At 39.1% G+C, this 20,964-nt stretch overlaps 1 protein-coding gene across 3 annotated transcripts in view; it reads left to right on the top strand.

Moving 5' to 3' along the window:
* Positions 1 to 20,964, top strand: part of TMEM131L (transmembrane 131 like) — a 127,855-nt gene that overhangs the window by 3,237 nt on the left and 103,654 nt on the right. For all 3 annotated transcript variants that reach the window (XM_032793500.2, XM_032793502.2, XM_032793501.2), the window contains exon 3: positions 7,172 to 7,215. In XM_032793500.2, coding sequence (XP_032649391.1) covers positions 7,172 to 7,215 — 44 coding nt within the window. The remainder of the gene's footprint in view (positions 1 to 7,171; positions 7,216 to 20,964) is intronic.

Below are 20,964 nucleotides of genomic sequence, written 5' to 3' on the forward strand. Positions count from 1 at the left end.
TTTTGCTCCTCGTAAGCCCCTCCCAACTTCCTTCACATTTTCTTCAATGCTGCCTCCTATGCTTGGACTCTCTTCTCTCCTTTCAACTTTTAAAAACATTTTATCCACTAAGCCTGTCAGTGATGACTCCTCCTCCTCCTCATGCACAATGTACACAATATTTGCGACTGAGCCATAATTTGTGTGTGAAGCGTAATAGCTGCTTCTTGTTGGTTCAGTATCCATCATGCTGATAGCCCTCCATAAATAATAACTTGCAGCAATCGCCAATACTGACATCTCACCTGGAGTTTATATTTGTTTTTGTTTTAAAAGCATTTGCTTTCTGAATCTGACTTGGGCAGCATCGTTCTCTTGGTTTCTGTAGGTTCTTAGTCTCTCTTTAAGGTGGCCTGCAAGTGTGTGGAAGGAAAGGGATGGGAGAACTGGACTCATGCTTTGCTTTCAGGCCTTCTTTGTACATCACAAGAGAACAACAGTGGTTTTGTTTTGTTTTTTTGTAATCCTGCCTATTTGTAACATTAAAAATATTGGTCCTGTTTATCCTGAAAGATTATAGATGAATGGAAAACTAGTGAAATGTTGACTTCACAAGTACCAAGAAGGGGAAGCTTGATTAGAGCAGATGTGGCTTTTATTTAGACTCTGTGTAATTCTGTGGGTTTGTTTGTTTGTTTGTTTGTAATTTGTTAATGTCTGTTTAACTAAAACACTTGAGAGAAAAGTTTCTTTGTAAAGGACTCAGCACTTAAATCCTCTCAATTATGGACTGAAAAAGCTCCAGATATGCACACAGGCTCTTGAGTCCTCCAGTGAGAAAGGAAATACAGATCTGATTTTTCTAAAATAAAAAACATGATTTTTTGGGGGTGGGTGGGTTAAGGAGGGGGAATCTGACTTTCTTTATATCTGTACACACAAAAAAAAGGGGGCTCTGGGACTCTAAAACAGCTTGTTTTTGGTTGGCAGGCACTTTTTCAAAAAGTATCAGCAGATCACGGTTATAGTTGCTCTTAAGATCAAAGTATATTGTTTCTGTCAGAATGCAAAAAGCAATGGCATGGTAATTAACAATTGGCACTCTGCAAGGCAGGCTCAGTACATGATTACTAAAGGGAATTTTATGATGGGAAGAGTGTCTTGGAAATCCCCAGGACAAAAATAACCCTCTTAGCCACCATAAATTCAGAGAGGGAGTTAATTTTTTTTTTCAATTTAAAAATAAATCCTGGGTATAGCTATAAACATTGAAGATGCCAACAATTAAGTCATCAAGCACTATTAGTTTGCACTGAACTTTTCCTTTGTGGTGTCTGTGGCATATATCTCTTAAATGATTTTAAAATTGTGGAGGAGTTTATATTCTGTCACATTTGTGGACATAATTTAAGTATAATAGACCAGCAGGGTGTTCTGTAAAAGATATTGCTAGTGTGGATTTGGCTCTGTTTACAAGCATTAGCAGATTTCCACAAATAGTGATATTAAATTACACAGCATTTTCAGGGTGCTGGAATAAAAGGGAATGCAATAATCATACATTTGTATAGCCTATTAAAGTACAAGTGAGGGAGATTAGGCAGGGTGAGACCATGTCTCAGGGACAGAGTGGTGCTAGTTGTTCAATATCGGTGGCCTGGTTAGATCTGGGATGATGATGAATATTATTATTTTTGGCACACAGGGTGCCAGATGGTAGGGTCCTAACTTCACTTCATGTTGTTTAATGTAGTGTCTGTGGCTAATAAGGTTAGTTGCCATCTCTGAATTGAGGGCTGATGAAGCCTGTGGTGCTACATGTGTAACTGAGACTTGGCTGGGTGACATTGCAGTATGTCATTAGCTCAGATTCAGTTAAGTTAAAGCATAGATTGAATGTATGTCTCCCACTTCAAAGCTGTATTCAACTTAGGTTATGTTTACATTGTTAAAAAAATTGCAACAGTGAGTCTCGAACACCAGGTCAACTGACTCTGGCTTGTGGGGTTTGAGCTATGGTGCTGAAAATAGCAGTGTAGATGTTCCCACCTGGCCTGGGATTCAGAGCCTAAGCTCCAGGCTGAGCGGGAATGTCTACTCAGCTATTTTTAGCCACATAGCATGAGCCTGAGTCAGTTGACCCAGGTTCTGAGACTCGCTTCTGTGGGATTTTATTTTTTTGTTTTGCAATGTAGATGTACCCTAAGAGAGCTCAATACGAGTCAGAGGGGCTTGTGTGGATGTGCAGGCTACCTTTGAAGTCCTTGTTTGAGAATTACAATAGAACCTCAGAATTACGAACACCTTGGGAATGGAGGTTGTTCGTAACTCTAAAGTGTTCGTAAATCTGAACAAAACATTATGATTGTTTAAAAAGTTTACAACAGAACGTTGACTTAATACAGTTTGAAACTTTACTATGCAGAAGAAAAAATGCTGCTTTTAACTATCTTAATTTAAATAAAACAAGCACAGAAACAGTTTCCTTACCTTCTCAAATAATTTTTTAAACCTTCCCTTCATGTTTTTAGCAGTTTACATTTAACACAGTACTGTGTTTTGCTTTTTTGTGTGTGTATGTGTGTGTGTCTGCTGCTGCCAGACTGCATACTTCCAGTTCCAAATGAGGTGAGTGGTTGACCGGTCAGTTCATAACTCTGGTGTTCCTAACTCTTGAGGATCTACTGTACTACATTCGTCTTAGTGCAGTGTTGGAGTGGTTGTGACTGATGGTTTATACAGATAATACAGAAACTATCCAGTGTTAGCTCAGAATCTCATGGGTGCCCTGCCAAATATGGGACTCCCCCATGTGCTTTCTAGCCTAATACACACAGCTGTGTATACACTGGATCTTGATTTTGAATGAGTTTTGGAGGAAAGAGATTACACTCTTGTCATGGACAATACCAATGCCACCTCCATTGTGAAGTCAGCACACCTCTTATTTGTTGGTGTACCTCCAGAGCAAGTTAGATTTCAGACGACTGTCAGGAAATGGCTGTTCAGACTGGCAATCCCCTAGATAACATATTGTCCTTCCAGGCTATCTTTTTATCCTAGATTGTCAATGAAGTGGTGTCTAGTTACACTCATTCCCTGCATGTTCCTCCCAGATAATGATGATATACTGAGAGCCAGAGTGGATTTGATTTAAATCACTAGTCAGGAAGACATTCTTGTTGGTTGTTATAATCTTAATAGGTATTCTTTACAACTCAGAGATAGATGTAAGTTTCACTTTTAGAAGGTACACACTATACATTTTTAAGTGATTTATTTTGAAAACTTTTCATATTAGTTTTACAGCTATATCAGAAAATTAATGATTGTTAGAATATTTCATTTACCAAAGGTAATTGAAGCAGATAGTTCACCTCCCAATGACTTCATAAATATCTCCAGTTCAACAGGTTAATCATTAATATTTGGAAGATTTTCTTGCCATGATGTATTAGCAGGAGAACATCACCAGAGAGACATTTAAATTGTTTTATTTAACTAAAACAACAACGTTATGTATTCTGGATTTTTTTCTTCAACAGCAAACATAATATTTTAAGAAAACAAGCATATGCATTTTTGAATTTAGCTAAACATCCAAGTTTTTTAAGATCAGGTTTGTTTTTGTTAAAATTGTTTTTATCTAAAATAGTTAAATGAAATATTAAAACAAAAATTAAATCGACGATGTCAGCCAGGTCAACATGAGAAACTTAAAATATTGGCTTCTGTAGCTAACTCAGTCATCTTCACCTTAATTTTCCTGTTTGCTCATAATCTGGAAAAGAAAACCAAGCGTTCCAGCTTTTTCAGGTCCCAAATGATTTCTCAGTTTGGAATGAATTAGTCCATAGGAAGAAAATAATTCCTTGTACACTGGCAGAAGCAGCTACTGCTGTTAAAAGGGAGATTATCACTTCAACAGTCTCTGAATCAAAGTGCTTAAGTGACTTCCACCAGTTCCCTGGTGTGACTTTCTTTAAAACATCATCAGCAAATACATATTTCTTGAATGGTTCTTATTCCCAAACTGGGTCTCTTTTACAACCTGCTGCCATTATAGGTTTTCTCTTCTAGTGAGAGAATGGTATGGTAGATCTCAAATCAATGAAGGCTACACTCAGAAAGACCTCAAGACTTCTGGAATATGCTGCTAAAACAGTTTCACTTTAGTTTCTGCTGCCTGTCCCTCCCTTCTCACATTTATATCCAGACTTCTTCTCCTTGTCCAAATCTATTCTTACCCCAACAATCTTCTATTCATTGAACTTTTTGAAACTTTGCACTTTTAGAGAGAGGTAAGGGATTGACACTGTCCACAAATTTGCAGAGGGACAATAGGGTTGAGGTCTGTTATTTCTCACATCTATATTGTTTATTTAAAAACATTTTTGCTGTTAACAAGCATGTTATCTCTGCAGACACAAAACCACAGTTTGAGAACTGCAAAATTAAGCATCTCTGATGGTATCTTCTAGACCAGGGGTAGGCAATCTATGGCACACATGCCAAAGGCGGCAAGCGAGCTGATTTTCAGTGGCACTCACGCTGCCTGGGTCCTGGCTGCCGGTCCGGGGGGCTCTACATTTTAATTTAATTTTAAATGAAGTTTCTTAAACATTTTAAAAACCTTATTTACTTTACATACAACAATGGTTTAGTTATATATTACAGACTTATAGAAAGAGACCTTCTAAAAACGTTAAAATGCATGACTGGCACGTGAAACCTTAAATTAGAGTGAATAAATGAAAACTCTGCACACCATTTCTGAAAGGTTGCTGACCCCTATTCTAGACTGAGCAATGAGTTCCATTGGGTAGATAGAAAGATTAACCTAAATAATCTATACAGAAGCCCCATAAAATTGGGTCCCTAATCCATGAACTATTGGAACTCATTTACAAAACTTTTCTTAAACATTACATGACTACATTGTCTCATACTACAGAATTAGAATTTATAATCCCTATTCCATGATGAGATAGTTATAGCTCAAATATATCTTTATCTTTAGATCTTTTTTCCTCAAAAACATTTTATCAAAAGAACACGATTAAAAACAGATTTTTTTTTAAAAAAAATCATTTTTATCCACTCTGTTAATAGCCTTTGGCAGTTTGAGGAAGGAAGATAATGTTAGAGCTAGAAGGCATATTCCAAGTCATGAGTGTTTGAGGTGTTATGCGGTTGTACCACAGATGCGGATGGATACCTTCACCATCACCATAACAAATGTGAAGTCCTGAGCAGTAGAACTGTTAAAGAATAGTGGAGAGCCTGGCGATATAGAATGAGACAACACAGAATCAGATTTTAGGTTTTCACACTTGTTAAAGGCTGTGGATAATACCCCTTAGAATCAGACTGGATTACCAGACTTTGTTGTGATTTAGCTGTTTTGGGGAGATTAAAATTTGAAGTCTCATGGAGGTTCTGAAATGCATAGGGAACACTGGGAAACTGGATTATCTCCTTCCTACTTGGTTAAGTCTAGTGGGGGAAGATGCTAGTTCATTTATCAGAGAAGATTGTCAGCCCTTCTTCAGGAGTTTCAAATGCTGACATCTCTTGTTATGCTGATGCTGAAGAACTGTCTGATGAGATTGTGAATTTCTAGCCTCTCTTTTTTTTAAGGAAAATTTATGAAAAGGTTTTGAAGTCCTCAGATTTTCTTAATTCCTGTCAGTCTTGTTGCAGGCCTGGATATTGTATGAAGACTGCACTTGTCTCATTGGTTGACGATCTGCGTCTGGCAATGGACAAAGATTAGCTGTGTGTGCTGCCTTTTAAAAAAAAAATCTATCTGATGCTTTTAATGCCATTACCAATGATGTATTGATGCATTTACTGACCCTGGCAAAGATAGATAGAATTGTATCTGAGTGCTTGTCTTTTTCCTCTTTTCATAGGCCCCTGGCTAATACTGAGCAGCTGCACATCTCTTCAGTGATTTCCCCCCCCCCCCACACTGCTCAGTAGGTTTGTGAAGCTGGGTGGGCTTTGTTGCCCCATTGCTCTGAGTTTCCATTTTATTGGACCTCGATGATAGTTAATCCCTTCTCCAGTATCTAGCCAAAATTGGAGCTTGAATCAGAGGTTCATCCTGGGTTAGAGGTAGAATGGGGAAACAGCTGGTTGTAAAAGTTCTATCTTTTCTTTTCACTGTGTGGCATTTTCCCACTTTTTGCTGTTCAGGTTTGCAAGTTGAGTATCTTGTGGGACTTTCAGCTGTTGCTTCAGTAACCAAGAAAACTTCATATAATTTGTGCTTAGCAAGATGACTGACCTTTTCATGAGAAGGTTAATCTAACTAAAGTTGTCCTTTACTGTTTCAATGCAAATTGGATGGTTGCACCCTGTTTTGCACTACACCTGAAGACCACTTGGAAACTTTAGCTGGTTCAGAACACGGCTAGTTGCCCGGTTAAAGGGGTTTCCTGCAATAAGCATATTAAACTAAAGCTCTATTTCACTTCAGTATGCAGTTCAAAGTGTTTTAAAATACACGTTGTCATGATTTTTGCCCTGTGTAGTTTGGAGACCATCTCTCTACTCTTGTTTTATTTCAGCAGTTGAGATCAGCGGTGATGCTTGCGCTCATAGGCCCTAGAAATGTTTGTGGGCTTCTGTGTTCATTGGAGAGTCCTAGATTTAGGAATTTGCTTCCCTGCCTTTGGTCAGACAAATACCAGAGTTTGTCGACCTTCAAGGTATTTTGTGGTCTATTTTCTCAGATTTTGTCTAATGAATACTCTGAATGAGCACAAGTACTTTGAGGGGAACTGATTGATCTTTATGATTCCGGAGTGTTTAGTGTAGATATTGGTTTATCTTTTATTCTTTCTGTACACTTTTAATCATTTGAATTGTACATGTGCATAAAATTCTGCATAGGTGCATTTGTACAATTGGAAATAAATACATTAGATGGAGGTTTGGAAAAGATAATGGATTAACCATGCTAAGTGGCAATAAAATCCTAAATCTTGGCTAGATGTTGTTTAATTACTTAAGCATGTAGAATTTCTTTGTACTGAATGGAGCTTCCCAATTACTCTATAATTTCTGGCTTTTTACTCGTGAATCATGATTGTGTCAGTTTCAGTGGTATTAGAAGCACAGTACATTTCCATTGTACACTGTTATGATATTTAAATCCTTACACTGTATTTTTTCTGTTCATTAGGCTGATTCTGAGGAGGATGTGGAAGAGCATCCACAAGAGCAAAGGTAAGTAAAACCCAACTTAAACCGTAGATATTAGAGCTCATCTCAGTTTATGAAACTGGATTATACACTTTAAAACTCATTCAAGTGTCACTGGATAGATAAGTTAAAATTAAAAGTATTCTGACCTATTACATTGTGTTTTATAAGAAAGTTGAAATGTCCATGATATTAACGCTACAGTACTTTTAACATTAATTGCTAAAGATATTACTAACTAACTGTAGTCAGTGAAGCCGGATATAAAGCACAATATGTACCAGGCTAGAAAAATGCTCTCTTGCCTCTTTTCTTCCTAATTTTTTACCTTAGTTGTATTTGATTTTTACAGTTTTTGCACAAAAGATTTTTATATTTGCAAATGGACGTTGTGTCTTTCATTGTGTGTCTCTTGTTTGAACTTGTAGTGGGTCTTAAATCTCAGTTGTAAATTATAATAGTCTCACAGTGTTGCTAACTTTGTGAGTGTGGTTAACACTTGGATGTTACAGTGATAGGCATGACAGAAGAACTGGTGGGGGAGAGAAACAGTCTCACCTTGTTGTTATAGATCCCTGCATTTCCTGAACTTTTCAGTTTCTTCAAATTAGATAAATAATAAAGTTTTAAGAAATGTAGCTCTTCACTACGGTATACTGTTTCTTTTAATGTCACTCCGTCCATTTTGAAGGGTTGGGTAGTATCTAGGGCTGCAGATTTGTCACAGCATACTTTATGCAAGGTCATGGAGTGGTCATGGTAAATTTAGTTAAAGTCACAGGTTCAGGGGAAATAGTTGCATTTTCATATCCATGATTTTACACCCCATCTATCCTCTTTAAACGCAATATACATAAATACTTCCACAGTAGTCTGTCTACTGACGCAGGGAAAAACCCACCCAGGATACAAACTCAAACACTATGCTAGTGTTCTTCTCCACTGCTGCCGCCTCCTCAACCTACCAGGGTGCACTGACCACCTGCAGCAGCAACCTTCACCCTGGCACTGGTACTCTATTCCCTTCCTGATGAGTAGGAGATGCCCCCTGAAGGGGAGTGGGGGGAATAGACCTGGAGAATAAGCCCAGCCCAGCGAGTAGGGGAGGCTCGGGGGGGGGGGGGGGGATTGAAGAGCGAGCCCATCGCACACTGGTGGTTCCTGTCCCACAGGATTGGATCTACCTCCCCGCTCCAGGTGTTGTGACTTGGTGCACGGGGTCTCAGTGCCATGCACATTAGGTCCAGTCACCCATTCTGTCATTATGACAGGAGGGTGGCCAGGCATAACTTGAGTGAATGATGATACAAGTGCATGTTCCAGGACTGGGAAGTCAGGTCCAGCCCTGTGGGATAGGAGCCATTGCTATGGGGTGAGTGCAGGGTGGACTCGATCTCCAGGCCCTCCTCCCAGGCTTCCTCTCCTCACTGGGCTGGTGTGGGCTTGCTTTCCAGGGTCTTTCCTCTGTACTGGGCTGGCGATCCACCATTGTCTGGGAAATGCTGTTTTCTTAAAGTCATTCACACACAAGAAACTCACGGTATTTGAAATACTTTAGCACCATGACAAACCCACAACCCTAGTAAATGTTACGCTTTTTTTTCCACATATTTTGTTTTCTCTAAGTGTCCAGATTAAAATACTTGGAAATCTACCAATGAAACAGTTCTGTTCTTTGGTACACGTTAGTGTGGGCATGTCTTTCAGTGCCATGTAAGTTATACAAATCGCAGGACTTAAACAAATTTTTTAGATATAATGCAACAATATATTAATAGTGGCAGTTATCCACAGAAGCTTGTTTCATTCAGTGAGTGATTAAATGTGGGCAAACACAGGATTTCGTTACCGTGTTAATTGTTAGTGGAGTGTGGGTTGTTGGGTGATTTGCACCCCATCTCAGCCCTCCTCCAGGTAAATTTTTTTCCATCAGGAGCCCAGCTGCCTAGGATATGCAGTCAGGGGCCTGCCTAACCCAGGACAGAATCAAAGCTATTATCTCTAAAGTCCTAGAGCAGGGGTGGCCAACGTGTGGCTCTGGAGCCATGTGTGGCTCTTCAGACATTAATATGCGACTCCTTGTATAGGCACCAGCTCCAGAGCTGGAGCTACAGGTGCCAGCTTTCCAATGTGCCAGGCGTTGCTCACTGCTCAACCCCTGGCTCTGCCACAGGCCCTGCCCCCACTCCACTCCTTCCCGCCCCTGAGTCTGCCACGGCCTCGCTCCTCCCCCCTCCACCCAGAGCCTCCTCCAAACCAGCTGATCAGGAGGTGCGGGGAAAGAAAGGGGAGGTGCTGATTGGCAGGGTTGCCAGTGGGCGGGAGGCGCTTGGGGTGGGGAGGAAGCTGATGGGAGGCTGCTGACATATTACAGTGGCTCTTTGGCAATGTGTATTGGTAAATTCTGGCTCCTTCTCAGGCTCAGGTTGGCCACCCCTGTCCTAGAGAATGGTAAAAATGGCATTAGAAATGGAATAGCACAGTTGTGTTACCAGTTGCTGCCTACAGTTCCTGCCAATATACTACACGTGATTCCTAGTCACAATATATGGCTGCTGCCCGAGATACTTACTTTAATAGGTATAACTTGACCTTGTTTTTCTTTCCAAAGGAGGGCAAAATCCTTCAGTTGTTACTCAGGCAAAACTTCCTTTGAGAACAGTGTGAGTTCTGCCTGGATAAGGACTGAGGTTTTTGTCTCACTGTTTGTGCCTATGGCTGTACGATTTTCCAGGCAGGGTTTTTAATGCATGTCTAAGCATTGCTGAGATGAAGTCAGGGCCAGCTGAAGATGGTGTTTGTGCTTCTGGTTAGTTGCCAGAAACATGGGGCTTGGGGGGAAAGAACGTCCTTTGATGTTTGCTTTTCCCTGTAGGTTGTGTGACTGGCTCAAAGGGCACTGGTAATAAAAATATTGATAAAAGAATTAAAATAGTTCCTGAGATTGTGACAGGTCCTGTGACCAATTTTTAACTACTCAGGTTGTTTTAAAATATCTTAGTGGCTGATCCATCTCAATATGGATCTTTGTTGTGAAAGTAAAATTTGTCAGATGCACTGCATGCTTACACTATTTTCATACTTGAATGACCCAGGAAACCTATCTATATTGCTCTCGATTTGCATGTGTCCTTTAAGCCGTTTTTTGTATTTTCTAGCATATACAATATTTATTTGGAGGTTATGAATAAAGGCTAGAAAAGATCATTGAGAAACGTAGTAATAAGAATAGTATCAGCGGAATAGCCATGTTAGTTTGTATTCACAAAAATGAGGAGTCCGGTGGCACCTTAAAGACTAACAGATTTATTTGGGTACAAAGGTTTTTTACCCACAAAAGCTTGTGTCCAAATAAATCTGTTAGTCTTTTAAGGTGCCACCGGACTGCTCATTGATTTGGGATAATAAGAGGATTCCTCTCTCTAGCTAGTTATTTTCTTTTCAGATCCCGTTTCATTCACATGGTTTACATTGTATGCTGAAGTGTTGGGACCACATTTCCTTTTCCTAAAGCAGTGAACAAGAAGCTAACTGGTAGCATACCAGATAACATAGTTGGGAATGTGATGTATGTTTAGCAATCAGACCTAGGAAACTCCCAAGGCATTGGAAGGAAATTAGTGCACTCTTTTTGGCATTGCTAAAAGTAGCAAGTGTAACAGAAGCTAATGGTAAAGTGAATCAAAGCGGTCTCCAGTGCTGAAGAAAGCAGATAGAGTTCTGGATCTTGGGACACACAGAAAAAGAGATCATCCCAAACCATTACATAGTCTGTAATGTCTAATGCTAGGTTAATGGGTTCTTTTGGGAGCTTGTTAATCTAATTTTAGAAGAACGATCACTAAGACATTAACTGACTTCCTGTACATGTGCATCTCAGAAACATCCATTTGAGGTGTGTTTTGTGTTCTGTACATAAGAAGAATGGGTATTTATTATCTTTGTACCCAATTTTCTACATAGGCTAATGCCAAAACCACTATTTTGTCATAAATTTTGGAAAGAACTTTTCACTGACAAGTAAGAAATGCTTCGTTTGGAGTTCTGTGGGCTGGCAGATATGTGTGTGTGGAGGGAAGGTAGTGGGGAGGGGAGGAAGTGTTCCTAGTTACCTAGGTTACAATTCCTGCTTCCCTGATTGCTTGGATTCTCCTGGGCAGTGTTTTCTTGCTACCTGAATTAAGGTCGGTATAGGAAATGATGACAATGCATAGTTAGATGGTTGGACATACTTTTTTGGAATACATTCTTCAACCAAATTAAAAGATTCACTTACTCAGAAATAACCTTTTTATGTTATATCAAGTTTATTAAAAAATATCTCCTGAATTTGTAGAGCTGGAGGGAAATCTCTCTAACAAAAACATGTTTGGCATAGGCTGTTACCAGCAGAAGAAAATCAATGACAATTGCTGACAGTTATTTCTTCAAACTGTTGAAACTTCCGAGTTTGAACAGCTGAAAATGGACATGTAAATACTGCTTGTCTGAATTGAGGGATGATAATGCCTGTAATACTGTCCAATTTGCTAAAATAGAGAAAAATAGAGTACGGTAAGTTGTGATGGATCTTGTGGCCAGGCTTAATTTAGCTGAGGGTAAAAATGAAAAAACAGAAAGTGAAGTTGAAACTATTGAAAGAGGTTACATGATAAACCAAACTATGATAAAGGCTTTCCCTGCCAAACTCCTATAATTTGGGGGGAGGGAAAGCCCTCAGCTTGTAGAATCAGAGGCTTTTTAGAATAGTCTGCTTATGAGGATTTAAGTGCATTTATTTTTATTACCCAGTTTCACATTACAACCTGCACGTAGAGTAGCCAAAGATATTGCAAAGTCAGGTGTTAAACAGAGACCGACGTCACTGAAATTTCTAAATGTCCATTACAAAGTCACCGGCTAGTTTACAGGGAAAAAAGAAGAAATTTTTCGTTGATTTATTTTAAAAACCTGAGTCTTTTAAGATTTTGAAGGAGAAAAAGCTTCTTGTTTTTACAGTTTTTCACTGGGGATTTTCTAGAAAAATTTTCCCTAAAATTACCTCTTTCATTGATTAATGTGCGTAGAAAGAATGTTGCTGTACACTTTTATATCATAAAGGCACACACAATAGAGAAAGGGAAGGATTGCAAACAGACCTTTTTTTTTTTGTTTTTTGTTTTCAATATTATAATAGTAGCAAATAGGATAGAAGGTATTTTACCCATTTTAACTTAAACAGATTAGACATCTTTGTTTTGTGTCAACAAGTCTCAGATAACATAAGAAAAGTCGTTGTGATCCACTTATCTCAATCAAATAGTTCTTTTGTGTTTAAACTTTTCCCCTGGATACTGAGAGGGCATTTGACCTGGTGGAGTGGGACTACTTTGAATTGTTTCCAAACTCCCTAAGAATTCAATACCTAGAATAAGAATTGGTAGTTAGAATTCTTACCCCTTTCGCTTGTCAAGGAAAAATACTCGTTTATACTGGTCTTTGCTTTATCTGTGTAATACCACCTCAGCCTTGGCAAAGGCATCAGAGATAAAGATAGGCGGAGAGAATAACAAAGTAGTATTGTATGCTGCTGTCATTTAATTTGTCTTGGCGTTGGTCATTGAGATTTAGTTTATATTAGCAAAGTATAAGGAGTTGGGTATTCTTGAAGGGTTTTAAATGAATTTTGAAAAAAAGATGATTTATCAGTTGCCATGCTGAGGTGTAATAAGATGGTGCTCAAATTCTCAATAGTTCATATGGACTGAGAAATCAGTGAAGTAGTGGGGATTAATATATGCACAGATACTGATGCAATTTAATTGTAATTGCATTCTGAAAAGAAGACATGGAAAATTGGCATGCTTCACATTAGCTGAATTGGATATTAATATGCTAGCCTGTAAACGAATGTGTTGCCAAAGACAAGATATCTATTCCATTATCACATGTTTATAGTGCCGAGACCCAGTTCAGATTATCTGTGAATACATTTAGAAGGGCAAGAAATTTAGGGTAGCTAGTGATGTATTTTAAAAAATAAAAGGAACAGGTACTCCTGGCCAGGGCTGCCCAGAGGATTCAGGGAGCCTGGGGCAAAGGAATTTTGGGGTCCCCTTCCATAAAAAAAAGTTGCAATACTATAGAATACTGCATTCTCATGGGAGCCCGGGGCCTGGGGCAAATTGTCCCACTTGCCCCCCCCCCCCCGTCCCGGGCAGCCCTGCTCCTGGCCTTGATATTTTAATTCCTAAAGGTCTAGTTTTTTGGGGAGAGGTGGTAGTGCCATGGAACCTATGATACACTCTTAAGCATTGGAGAGATATTGAGCAGACTTCAAATCTTCATAACAGCCTCATGGATCTAATTTTCTTTCTATTTATAGATTATTCAGAAAAGAAACAAACCTTTGTTATATTACTAAAAATAAAAAATGCAGCTGTTAATATTTTTTAAGCTTAAATCTTTTTACTGTCAATTAACTGGAGTTGCAGCAAATCAAAAATTGCCTCCAGCATATACAGAATGAATCCAGCTTTTGTGATATAGTATGGGAGCAGCAGAAAATTATCTCATCAGTTAATTTTTCCTTTTTAAATACACCACTGCAATTGCAGGCTCCTTATGGCCTCACCAAATTGTCAGGGAGTCAGTAATTTCAGTTCAGCGTTATATTTTGTTTTACAACATTTCTAAAAGAACCAAAAACAGTGTATATATGTGTTATCTGAACAGAAAGATTTAAATAGATGCCTGGAGCCAATGTGGAGGAAAATGGGTTTTAATCTAAAATTGGTGGAGTTACTCCTCCAGATTTAAGCTAAACTGGAGTGTTATTTTGGATATAATTTGTAAAATTTACTCAGGATCTCCAGTTGGAGGTGTCCTTATTTTACTGTTGTTTACTTCTTTGGGCTAATAGAGTAGAAAACCTCACAAGGTTTGGCTGACTGGAAGATTGTCTTTTGCTGCTCACTGAAGAAAACTACCAAAGTGGTTTGCAAAGGTATGGTATATCTTAATAATGGAGAAACAGATGGCGGTGAATGGCAACCACATTTCTAGAATACACATACACCTTTCTGGCTTCCTAAATTGGGGGTAGCTATGGTGAGCAAGCTGGCGTCTCCTCGGTCCTTTTTTTTATAGGGTTTTTTTGTCTTTCCAGTGTTGTAATTCAGTCACTGATGAACTTTACTGTGGCTTGCACTGCTGTGGTATCAAAAACAGTCCTTCTTCCAATCTATTATCCTACTGTATTGTTCTGGAGAACTATACATACAATGTGCTTCTTACTTTCACTATTTTATTTGTGTTCCTATTAGCCCACAATTTACTATTGTGTTTTTTATTGTATGTTAAATTAATAAAAATCTCCAGTCCCCACCTCTCCTCCAAAATGTATTGGAGATGTTGTTCCTGTTAAGACATATAGAAGGAGCTATATGGTGTTTAAAGAAAAAAAACAGTCCATTTATAATAGATGTCTTAAATGCTCCAGAACTTCCTAGGAAAAACTTACTTGATGTGACTTGGTTTGTCTTTCATCTCTTGATGCCAGCAGGTCCAGAGAGCCTTGCATTTTTATCCATTGCTTCATATAAGGCTACCATATGTTTATATTTAGAATTTCATAGAGTACTGCACAATTTATTTACAAACAGGAGGATTCATCTGCTAAAAACAGGATATGTCTGTTGATCTGGGGAACAAGAGACCTGAAATTACTCCTAAAGCGTATTGCATGGCAGTGCTATATGCTAACAAATGAGTCATCTGGCCAACCCATTTTTAAGAGACTTTTAATCAAAGTCAGAAGTTATAGCATTGGTTCTGGCCAATTGTATTTTGTTGTATGCCAGATTGTACATCTAAATTCCATGCCTTTCTAGGAACTACAGTTAATGGAATATGAATCCATCCACCATAGTCTGAAAAAATTGTCAAACGCCTACTCTCATTTTAGATTCTATTTGATATTCTGCTGAAACGCTGTACAGGTGATGAGTCACCTAAATTAATCTTGCTAATGCATTTTAGCTTTTGTGATAGCGTGGGAAAAATGCAGAATCAGTTCTTGAGTTGGAAAAATAAATGCTGTTACGCAGCTCTCTCACCACACTGAACTTTAATTAGCTGGAAGATGCATGCTGTCATCCCAGGGCACACTTGGTCTGGAGACTTACTTTCTCACATCAACTTAAAGTGGACTTCCTCACTTCCCTTGGGTGACAGCCCCCTCTGGAGAAACAAGCGCAGGATTTGGAGCTCTAATCCTGGTTCTGTCAATTGGCTCAAGGTGTGGCCTTGAACCAGTTCCCTCCCTCTGTGCCTCAGTTTCCCTATCTGTAGAATGCACTTAACACTCATCTATCTGGTTGGGGTGTTGTGGTTATTGCTTGAATATGTCAAGAGCTATATTGCTGTATATGTGCTAAACTGTAAATCTGCTCTCTTCTGGCAGTATGAAATGCGTTTTAAATCCATGCATAAATAAAGCAGTTTTCTAACTTAATGTTGGTTTTCTTTTTCTTTCATTTATTTTCATCATCTCCTCTCTCTCTCCTTTATACTATTTTATCTTTTTCTATTGTTTTTTCCCCCTGCTCTTTCATCCATCTTCTTTCTGAGTCTGCCTGTCTTTCTAGCCCTTTCCTTATCAATCTCAATTCCCACCCCTAGTCCCTCGCTGGCCGGGTCTATGCCAGTTGGTCAGTCTTGTGACAGATATTGCAATTTCCTGGAGTGTACTGAACAAACCTTATTGAATTGGTGTAAAGTATTTAGGAGTTCATCGTATTAAAATGTAAATGTTTATGTATTATTGTGTGTAACGTCTCTAATACATGACTGGTGTAAACCCTGGGAGTTGTTAAGAACGTCAAAGGACCATTTGAAACAGTGTGAATGTTTAAAAATAAGTGGGTTTCCCAGGAAATCTCTTGAGGGAAGCAAATGTAGATTTCCCCCCTTTGGTGATGCAGGTACTCAGCCTTTTGAAGCTTCTGCCTGAGGAGGGGACCTTTATCTGTTAATCACATGTTTCACAAAATCAGAAGCCCACACTGTATAAAGAAGTGACTCAGAGATTCGTAAGTGTGATTGTTCTGAGCCAAAGCAGTTATGAAATTTTAACTACAGACAAACTCTTGGTGGGGTTTGAAGGGCTGTTGCTTACCAGGGTTAAGGGTGATCCTTGGTAGGCTTATTAGCCGGTGTGTAGGTTCTCTTATTGTGTTTGTATGTATTCTCTGTAAAGCTCTCACCTTAAGAATAAAGGTGTTTGCTTAGGAAAAGCTTTGCAGTAACTGACAACAATTACGCTGTTTGTAGCTTCCGAGAAGAAGGTAAAGCAGGCCTGTTTAGGTGGCCAGAGTTGCTGGGGGCGGTGGAGTCTAGAAAAACCTCGGTGAGCAGAGGGAAAGATGCGGGTCTCCTTCCAAGAGAGGTGGCTTGCTGGGGGAGCTGGAAGCCCAAGGGTGAGTGTTCTTTGTGACCATAGAAGGGGAATACAGATAGAGTGGCCCTGAACTGTGACAAGGCTCTCCCTGCCTTTCCACTGCTTGTTTGTGTGGAGTGTGAATTCTTCAGGCTAGCACTGGCCTTCATGCTGCTGTGTATTCGGAGACTCAGCTCACCTGGAGCATGGGGTTTTCATTGCCAGGGCGCTCAGAGACTACATTGAGGAGCACAGTATAAATGGCTAGATAGAGGCCTGCTGATTTCTGTGCTGCAACTGCGCTCAGCCATGCCTAGCCTCTGGTCTCTGCCTCTCCTGCCTCCCTTTCAGCCAGCTGCCAGGGTGGGTGGATTGGTGGTGGCTGAGACTGCCTCTTGTCTCCTCGCAGGGTTCACTCACTGCCCTGCTATCTTATCTGAGCGATGCAGAGGGAGTTGGGGAGCTGCCCTGAAGGCAGGACATACTGAGCACGGGGCTTGGGAATAACTGCAGAACCCTTGTCAGTGCTTGTTGCTGCTGTGAAGAGTAGCTCAGCCCCAGGAGATGGTGGTAATGAGGAGCAGGAGGAACAGTGTGACATGGGGAGAGATCAGGGAAGAGGACTGATGGGGCGGAGACAGAGAATGGATGCTTTGTTTCAGTAATGGAAAATTGATATAGAGAGGAGGGTAGATATATTTGTGTTGGAGTAACTGGTGGATATGAGGGAAGGTGAATAGTGGGCCATGCAATTTGCCATCATATGGAAACCATGTGTGTACGCGCCTACGCGTGCGCCAATCTGCGTGCAGTTTTTCTCAGGCTTGTTTCTGAGCCCTCTTAGACTCATCTGGCTGTGCTCCAGGACCCTGCCCACCTGGAGTTCAGGTTCTTAGAGCCTGAACTATCTTTCTGCTCAATGCATACGGGTCAGGGGCATCCTTTCTCAATTTCTCTGGGTCTGCATTTGTTCTGGCCCTGCCTCCAAAAGCAAGAGCAAAAGCCCTCGGGATGTTACAGGCTGTTAGTGTCTATACAGCAGTGTGACAGGTTGACATAGTGCCAATTCAATATGCCATATGACCACATGCTATCCCACTTTGAATGCTGTGCAAGATCATCTTGTACATGTTAAATTCTGTGATCCCTGGAACAAAATGTGTATCTTGTTAAACTTAACTTACCTTGTTTGGAACAATAATGATAAGTAGAATGAATATATTATTTTTAAACAAAGGAAATAGGATTGGTTGGGTAGAGGGACAGCAGGGGATAGATTATATTTGAAAAAGGACATACAGAAAAAATACTATTACATGATATCTGTCATCACGCTGATCATTTGTCTTTTCTTTCCCTTATCCTTATTTGCTGTTTTTGTATTGTAAGTTGTTCAGTCCAGAGATTCTCTTCCTATGTGTCTAAATAGCCCCTAGCACATTTCATTATTGTTGCATAAGAATCTAAAATGTGCTAAGGGCTGTTCAGGCACATAGGAAAATACAGTTATTTATTTAGTTATTACATAAGAACCCTACCTTAAAAATGCTCATGTTAATCCCAAACTCCACCATCTGATTTTTGGTTAAATAACTATATGATGGTTTGCTATCAAATGCTTTGATTTTACATCACTAATTCAGAATGACTTATTGATGCCTTTTAAAAGAAAATGTAATTATGATTAGTTGGTACGTAAATCCAAATGTGGATTGGAGGCAGTAAAATTAAAGGTGCCTAGAGGGCTAGATGGTTTCAGCTGTGTTCAGATAGGGACAAATGAACGCTGCTAAATTACATTTATTAAGATTCCTCACTTTTCCACTATATAATGGCAAATTATTTCAAAAAACCTGAGAAATACCGCTTATTTATTCAGCAGAAGTCTAGAAGCCCACTCAGTTTTATTAGAACTGAAATCAACAAATTACTAAAGAGAACGTTGGTTTGATTTTTATTAGTTGAAAATAAAATTATCTGAAATCTCTTGACTTATGTAATAAAATTAGCATAAAACAGGAAGCTTGCATTTCCTGCTTCCCCTAATCAGTTAGCTTATTGCATGTTGACTAATTTAATCCAAATGAAGAAAATATTATTCCTCCCCTTCAGGAAACTCAAATGAAATCAAACCTACTTTCCCGCTTTAACAAAGTGCCTCTGGGTGGCTGGCTCAGTGATTTCTTCCAGTCAAGTGGAAGGTCAGCCTGTGGATGGTCTCTGTACCAAGGGTAGCTAGGTATAGAAAGTGTATCAGCATCAGCCGCTTCAATGATTAGGTATTTGCCATGGAAATTTGAGTATAGAATGTGGTCAAAAAAGCGAAGTGAAGTGCTTGTTTACTACTTTCAGTTTAGCCTTAATTATAAATTCAAACCTAAGTTTTTAAATATCTGGTTAAACTGGAATAATTGTTAATTTGTATCCACTTTGCCACATAGCTAGTTAGGAAAAAAAGTTCTTCTTCTGTGATAGTAAGTTACTGCTGAGTGGTCAGCTTATTATTTCGGTCAAAGCAGTCACATATAACTTGGACAGTGGTAAAATGATATTAAGAAATACTGTACTTGTAGTATTTTCCTGTTTAATTCAGTGAAACCTTTTTTTTTTATTTTAAACTTCACTTTTTTACCTTATTACAGTTTACTCTTCCCCTATTAAATTTGTTGCAGAATTCAGAGCAGTCACTGCAGGGTACTTAAGGTTCTTGACTATACATGTACTGTAAATGTGAGCAGGGCTACAGTTTTGGCATAGTAATTTTTAGGAAGACTAATGGAAATATAAGTAGGAGAGGAGAGAGAGAAGTCAGGGATTATTTTGTGCACAAAATAACTTTTGTTTTCCATTTTTATTATCAATGTGAATATACTATGTTTTGAACACAGGAATTTCCAGACTAGTGCCAACCACTGTAAGCCCAACCTTGCTCTTGAAAATAAAAAAAAAAACAAAGAAGAAGGGGATGGGGGAAGCATGTTTTTCCATGAAGGATTAGTGCAGCAGTCTAGACTGGTCTCCTCTGTAGTAGCCTCTTGGGTAGCCCAGGGGTTCTGCTGGAGTTCTTGATTAACATTGTTCAGTTGTTTACCATCTAATCCACCCACACGCAAAAGTCAAGTCCGTAGCTATAAAATTTCACGGCACACATCAAGGAGTTCTAATGAAGTGGAAACTGTGAGAAGAAAGTTGGAACAGTGATAGTGTGGTTTGTGCTCTGTTGGGTGCAACCTGATTCACGCTTTTCCTGTGTTTTTTTTATATTAGAAGAAGTCATGAGATTTTTAACATGAAAAAAAGTTTTATTAAAATCTTGTATACATTTGTTCATAACAACATACTGCTTAAGGGAAGATACAGAAAATATCTTGATGTTCTTTAAGTCTAGACTGATTGGGAAACATTTCGTTTGGATGTTGGGATTGTGACAGTTGTGATACTGTAGCCAAACTTCACATAAATGACTTCAGTTAGTTCGCAGGCCTAAGGATTAAACGTAGTCTGGTCTTAATGTTAATTCGATAAATTTTAAAATGTCTGGGAAGACTTCCTGAAACATGAACAATTCCAGTACTGTATAGGAGGAAATAGAGTAAGTGATGCTAAGTATTAAAAAAAGATCTTGGCTGCAACTTTTTGGTATTTTTTTCTGTGCTTAATTTTTCATTTGCTGCTATTCATCATTCTTTTTTGTTTCCCATGAGACCTGATTGTTTTCATTAAGAGACTGAAGGATAATAGTATGTCTATACCATATATCTATGCAACTCACCACCCCCAACTTTGAATTAAGGTTGTAGATAGCAGACCTCAACATCATGAACTGTGAAATGCAAGGTAATAAGCGGTTAAGTCATTCTGCACCCCAGCTTTACTGTATTCATCAGTTCCTCTTCTAAGCCGCAACTACCTTCCACTCCCACCCACTTATTTTTCTCAGGAATGTGTAGTGGGAATTTCCTAGCTTTATGTTATAGCTATATAAGGGTATTGACATTTAGTCATATGGATCGCTAGCAACACTGATATTTATTGTATTATCTTCCACGCTCCTGACAGCTTGGCTTCCTCTCCTGGCTTCCTGAAGATGCGGATGTATTTTTTTTGTTTTGGTTTGAGTAGAGGAGAAGGTAACTTAGTAGCCATAGGAATAGTTGACATTCATGAATCTCAGACTTTCAAAATCAGCATCTTGTGGCGGACTTTTAGAGTTATTTTGAGCCTGTGACATTGAAGATGCTGAGGCCTTTCAGCTTCTACAATCTTCATAGTGGAGTGTGCACAGCAGATTGCATGGCTGAGCTCTAAAGATGTAAGAAAGATTCTCTTTTTTTTTTTTTTTTTTTTTCCATAAG

The sequence above is a fragment of the Chelonoidis abingdonii genome, chromosome 5, assembly GCF_003597395.2.
Source record: "Chelonoidis abingdonii isolate Lonesome George chromosome 5, CheloAbing_2.0, whole genome shotgun sequence".
Classification (NCBI taxonomy): Eukaryota; Metazoa; Chordata; order Testudines; family Testudinidae; genus Chelonoidis; species Chelonoidis abingdonii.